Source organism: Pyxicephalus adspersus, chromosome 3 (genome assembly GCF_032062135.1).
Source record: "Pyxicephalus adspersus chromosome 3, UCB_Pads_2.0, whole genome shotgun sequence".
In the NCBI taxonomy this organism is placed as follows: domain Eukaryota; kingdom Metazoa; phylum Chordata; class Amphibia; order Anura; family Pyxicephalidae; genus Pyxicephalus; species Pyxicephalus adspersus.
Genome location: NC_092860.1, coordinates 10281029 through 10287670, shown reverse-complemented (window position 1 = coordinate 10287670; position 6642 = coordinate 10281029). Strand labels below are relative to the sequence as shown.

At 44.5% G+C, this 6642-nt stretch overlaps 1 protein-coding gene across 1 annotated transcript in view; it reads left to right on the top strand.

Annotated features, from left to right (window-relative positions):
- LOC140325614 (bMERB domain-containing protein 1-like) overlaps positions 1 to 5172 on the top strand; it is a 14426-nt gene extending 9254 nt beyond the window's left edge. The window contains exons 4-6 of the mRNA XM_072403546.1: positions 245 to 359; positions 771 to 844; positions 2093 to 5172. Of these exons, the coding sequence (XP_072259647.1) occupies positions 245 to 359; positions 771 to 844; positions 2093 to 2217 (314 nt within the window). The 3' untranslated portion in view covers positions 2218 to 5172. The remainder of the gene's footprint in view (positions 1 to 244; positions 360 to 770; positions 845 to 2092) is intronic.
- Positions 5173 to 6642: the final 1470 nt, after the last annotated feature.

The window sequence follows — 6642 nt, the reverse complement described above, 5'->3', positions numbered from 1 at the left end:
CTCTCTCCTCTTCACTTGTATTACCGTATGATCGTTCCTGGATCCGTCAGAACAGATATGAACAATGTCAGACGAGCGCTGTACACACGTCAGATTCTCATCAGATATCAGTCCTGAGACGATTATCGTATGAGAATCATCTGACGTGTGCACATAGCAATAGTCAGCGATATAATATATATATATTGTTTATATATTTGTTTCTTTTTTACTGTGTGCTGTAACAGGAATTTTTGTTTTCCAGAAAAAGAGAAGACCTCAGAGGATCATCAGAAGGAAGAGGAGCTCCTGCAGCGCATCAGCAAATTGGTGGAGACGCGGGATTTCTTAGTAGATGACGTGGAATTTGAGAGACTGCGGTAATTGAATCTGCATTGATTTTTGTTTATCAGAGACTCTGCTGGTGCAGTTATTCCTCATTATTGCAATGCTAGAACCCCCCCCCCCTTTAATATTTTAATTGCAACCCCACCATTACACTTTGTGGTGCCTCTGCTCAATGGGCCAAACACTGGTAGCATCGTCTCTATACCGGAGTCCAAAAGGAAAACAAGAGCAGAATATTGGCAACCACTTCACAGGTTTTGGGGAGTTGGGGGGTCAGAGAAAAGACTCCTCCTAACAGTTATCCTCAACTGCTTGATCTCATGTCAACAATGCAAAGTGTGCATAACAGCACCAGGTACACAATCTTGGAATGGGTGAAACTCCAAGGACTATGGGGTCATTCCATGGACGGCAATGACTGATGTGTGGCTTTCTCTTCTCAGGGAGCGGGAGGAGGACAAGGAAATGGCAGACTTTTTGCAGAGTCGACTTTCCAAAAGTTACCTGAAGAAGGCAGGTGAGCCAAGCCAGTCTTGTAGTACTCAATTAAGATAGCTACCAGGGTGCAACAACAGCCATAGTACCCTCCACAGCTTCTGGGAACTTGGTGATCTAGGCATACCTCCCTGCCCCAAACCCACCCCCTGCCAACCCCTCCTGGGGAATCAGCCCACAGAAAGGCACGGGCTGGGTATCTTCAGAAGGCATGACCAGCATTAAAACCAAAACATCAGCCTAAAACCTGGCATTTTTTTTAGAAGGAGAGATTAGTATTCAAATTCTTATCATGTGATCCAGGCCCCTGGCATCTTCAGCAAGAGAGGTCAATTAATATTAAAACTAAAGTATCATTGTGGGAGCCAGGCATCTGACAAGGAGGTCAGCAGGCACAACCTTTACAGAACTTTATAGGGGTGGTGCAGGTGGTTTTGCCTGTAGGGTACACTTTACCCCTTGGAGCTGGGACTTGCATGCTGATTGGCTGATCCAGTTGTCAATCATACAACAAGACCTTCTCTGACCCCTAGAGGGAGCCAGTCTTTACCCAAAATAAAGAAAGAGGACCTGGCTGGGGTATCTTCAGGGGTAGGTATAACACTTGATAGTGGGAGCTACAATATTTTTCCACAAAGCCCCATAACCTGCACACCTCATATATTGAAGGATTGAATTAGAAATAAATAGGGCTGCACTGCCCAATGCGCACCATGAGCTTTACCATGCAGCTGCAGGCATCGCCAATTGGCGCACGGGTTCACTTTAAACTTGGAAGCTGCAGATTTTTTTTTTAAAAGAGAGGAATTAGTCACCGGCAATTCTGTCACCATGAACCCGCTTCTGTTCTCGCTCTATAATCCCTGACAGACCCCCGCCTCCTCTTTCCGCTCACATCAAAACGCTGCATTAAATAAATCCTTTTTGTGGCACGATGCATTATTCGTGTGAAGAGTCGGAGTGCGGCATTCAAAGCGCCTTGTTTAATGAAGTAGCTCCAGAAGCAGCAGTGATGTACAAAGGGAGGTACAAAGATTAAATTAAATTTTAATCGGAGCTGAAATCTGATTGGCTGTTTTTTTTAACATTTTCCCTTCATATTCCATTGCCACACAGCAGCTCATAACCCAAATTAGACATTTGGCCGTTTTGGTTTTATTTTTTTGTCGGTTGTGCATTTTTATTGGCCAAAGCTTGCCAGGGGGCGAGCTAGTGACACAGTGTATTGCAGGCACTGAAATGTTTTTGTTTTTTTGTTTTTTAATTTCAGTCCACAGAAAGGAAAAGGCATCAGCTGTGACCTCACGATCGCAACAAACGTCCAACCCCCACGTGACAAAGACGGGCCTGACACTTCTGAAAGAATGCTGTGGCTTCACCTGCTCCATCATGTAACAACTCACCACATTCTCGCCCATGCTCATGCTTCACAATGGCCGCACGGCAAAAGCCTTACTCCGATTGGCTGCAATGGTAACGGTCACCTCGGTGCTGACGGCCAATGTTTTTGCCTTTATTTACGTGTTCAAACGTGTCACCACTTAGAATGTGTACAGGGGCTTTACCTAATCCCCCCTCCCCCTGAGCTCTGCCAGTCCTGGTTCATTCTTTACATGCTGTCCATGCGTCTTTGTTCATCAGAATAATTTTTTGGAAATTTTGCACCGTCAGAAGATCCACATGGACTGCAAAACTGGACTCCGTCTTCATGTAAACTGATCACATTATATAACCCAATTTATAAATATGGGGTTCATCATGCTATCCATCCAAAAGTTAAAGCTTTGTATTGCCACCAGGGTCACCTTCAAAAATGCCTGGCTTCAATAATAGGAAAACTTCCTGGTTCCAGCATTGCAACAGTCAAAACTTTTTGATTGGGGCCCAGTACAGAACTTGATGGTGCCCCTGGTTGCCACATCTCCTCAGCAGGGGGCAGAAACACGCCACACCCCCCATATTAGAGCACAGACAACCAATAAGCACATCTATTTTGAGGACAACTGTCTCTGAAATTCCCTCCAACATCCTGTTGCATCTGCCTGGACAGGAAGTGAAGGAAAATCTCCCCATCAGACAGCAGAAAAATACATTTTTTTTACGGTTAATATTTTCTTTAGCCCTGCACTGCATTTGGCTCTCACTGCACAATCTGCAATGACCAGTGCAGTCCGAAACACAACCAGGAAGCTAGGGGTCTCCAGCCATCCATACAAAGCCAAAGTGGACGGTGCACTGTAGGAAAGCACACTCCATGCAGCTGCCAGTTCTTTATATCATTATCACATTTTTTGTCTGAATTTGGCAAGTTGTATTCTTTGACCTGCAAGCACAAATTACAAATTGTAACAGCACAGTTTCGTTTTGGATGCTGGTGGTTTGTTTTATTTGGTTGTACAGAGGTGGCAGCAACACAAGTGAGACTTGGTGACAGTCTGCAGCACAGGGCCTGCTCTCAGGTTGATTGGATTTCACAAGCCACAAAACTTTGCCTCACTTTATCTGTCTCTGTATTTCTTTGAGTTGGACTGTCAAGGGGGTAGGAGAAGCCACAGGACTCCTTTTGTTTGTAGAGCAGTGATGGCTCTGCATGCAAACCACTTAGCACACTTTCCATTCTTGAAAAAGACTTACCGTATATTATGAGAAAAGATGGAGCCCGGTGTCACCATACACGCATGACTAGCATGGGGTTCATATAAGGCCCGCCTAAAGCTAAAATATCTCATTCAGGGGGACCTGACTGCACCATGTCTAGCCCCCCAAAAATGTGTAGTGTTTATATCTATTCATGCATAGTTTGGCCAAAAAATGCATCCACTCCTCAATGGTCATGTGACCATCCCTGGACAGTACCTAGTGGGCCCTTTTCCACCTTGGTGGCTCTTCTAGAATAGAATGAAGACTGCACAATGGAAAGAGAAAAAGCGTATTGACACTCATCGCAAAGCTGTCCAGTTGGGTTGAGGTCAGGGCCACCCAAGTTCCACCACACCAACCTGATCACCATGCCTTTATAAAACTGGCTTAGCACCCCAATAATTGAAAGGGTTCCTTTACCCATGGGTCCATATAGTGTACCACCATGAGGTGGACAGAACATTGAAAGCGGCATTATTAACTTTTTACAAATGCACTTTAATGGAATCGTCCAATATATCCCCATTTCTCTTCAATATCCTCATCATCATTATTCCTAGAGTACCAGAATCACCTCCAAAGGTGCCCAGTTTGGGTGTATTTACATATGGATAGCCAGAAAGAGAATGGATGATATTCATAAGGATTTGATTATCTTACATAATAGCAGAAAACACAAAAGCTGAATAGAATTAGATTTCAGGAACTGGTACTGGTCCAGGTGCTGATGATGTTACACGAATGACATCTGATCTGACATTTCAAGTCCATTCCTACACTTCTGGTCACTTAATGGCTTAGCAATGCCGAGGATCTTTTTTTTTGTTTCCCGTTGTTTGGTTCCCATACCTTTAATGACTATTGGTGACCTCCAGCCTCCCCATTATTAAATCTATCTTCCAGCCTTCCCTTTATTAAATCTGCCCCTCTGAAAAATCTTCACTACATCACTTAATTAATCTCCTCTTCAGCATCCTCATCAATAAATCTGCCCTCCGGCCTCCCCTTCTGGCTTGCACAGTTGTATCGGCTCCTCTCCTGCGCTGAAGTTGTTTCCCCAAATTTCAATGCACACTCTGAGCTTCTTGCAATGTGCAACTGAACCTGCAGCAAGTCAGATAGAGCTCTGACTCGTTTCCTGGCCTCCCCAGCCTGACTGTCCCCGGCCCTAACTCTTTCATGCATTGGATTCCAGTTCTTCCCATTGTGGAGGCTGAGGATCACATGTACTAGGTGGTCTGCATGCAAATAAATGCCAACTCTTCCAGACTGCTCAGAAAGCCTAAAATAAGTTATTGAGGCCTTGGAGCATGTTGATATGGTGATGGGGGGGGGGGGGGGTGGCACAAGGAACAAGAGATTCCCAGATTACACCTCAGCTTTAGGAACCTCCAAACCCCCGTTATGTACAGTTTGTTGAGTAGCATCACATTACAAATCTGGGACACGAATGAGGTGTAAACATTAATTTCTCCCGATACAACATACACATACAATATGACTATGACAATATGACGAGAATAATGGGGCTCATTGTTGGCCCTCCTCCGGCTGATTTTAGGGGGAAATGCTTTGCATTCTCGACTTTGTATATTTGTAATTGTTTTATTCATCCATTTCCTCACCGGTTTTTGGGACTTCCTGGGTAAAATGTTACTAAAAAAATATATATATATATTATAGGAATCTAATAAAACATATATATCTCCAGCTGTGTCCTGCCTCTTATTTCAAAAAATTATGGGAAAAATTGGTTTGAGTCAACTATGATTTGTCCAATTTACCAAGCCAGCATGCCGGGATTAGGATCGTGATTTTGGAAAAGCAAATTTCATATAAATCCAATGATATCTGACGTGCAAATTGTGCTCAGAAGGGCAATGTGGTTAGTCAATGATAAATCATAAAAAACAAAAATTGTTGGATTTTCGAAAACTTATTGGGATCCATTTATACTAAGCCGTTCCATTGCAGTGCGCTCTCATGCGTTATGTTGCAGGAAGCTGATTGGTGGATGTGAAGAATGCATTGCTTACATTGTGTTGTTGGTTCGCGAAGGAGTTACATGGCCCAGACTGACTCTCGGTTCTGCATTAACATTCAGCTCGGTCTCTGTGGATGACTCACACCGTCCCCCGTTCTGCATTCTCAGATATCTGTTTCCTTGTCATTGGAAGATTAAAGCCCTCATACTGGCCGGAGAATTGAATCTTTCAGAAAATTGCTGCGGCTTAGTCCTTGCCCGCTGTGTCGAGAGTACTGCGGCCGGTAAGCAGCCCTCCCGGAACTGTCTCCTGAAATAGGGGCCACGGTGTAACAAGGTCAAGGAACTGCAGGACCAATCCATGGTAATAAACCTGGTAAAATAAACCTGCCACTGGGTCAAGAAAAACAAATATATGGAAATCCAAAAGTTTTTTGGGAGGGTAGGGAAGGATTAAAACTAATGCAGGGAAATCTCTCCCCTATTGTGGGAGGAGCAGAGACACAAACTAATGGAGAAATCTCCCCATTGTGGGAGGGGCAGAGACACTACTACTGGGGGAAATCACCTTATTGTGGGAAGGACAGGGACACAAACTACTGGGGGGAAATCTCCCCATTGTGGGAGGGGCAGAGACACAAACTACTGGGGGATATCTCCTCATTGTGGGAGGGGCAGAGACACAAACTACTCGGGGGAAATCTCCCCATTGTGGGAGGGGCAGAGACACAAACTACTTGCGGAAATCTCCCCATTGTGGGAGAGGCAGAGACACAATCTACTGGGGGGGGAAATCTCACCATTGTGGGAGGGGCAGAGACACAAACTACTCGGGGGATATCTCACTATTGTGAGAGGGGCAGAGACAAAATCTACTGGGGGAAATCTATCAGGAACCATTAGTTTAAATACAAATGAGCCCTATGAGCAGAAAATATTAGTGGCGTGCCTATGAGACGGGACCACAGAGAATTCCATCCACCGAACCTCCTAATTAAAAGATTAATTATTAAAGCTGCAGCAGACAATCATTTCATTAAGCAGATATCTGAATTGCTTGCATAGAACAAGTGAATTTTTTTTGTTGCCGCTGACGCCCTGGCCTCCCCCTCGCTCCAGGCATTGTGGTATCATAATATGAATGACTCATATCACATCAGCGACCGTGACAAAGCGATGCGCAAGCTACCCAGAGA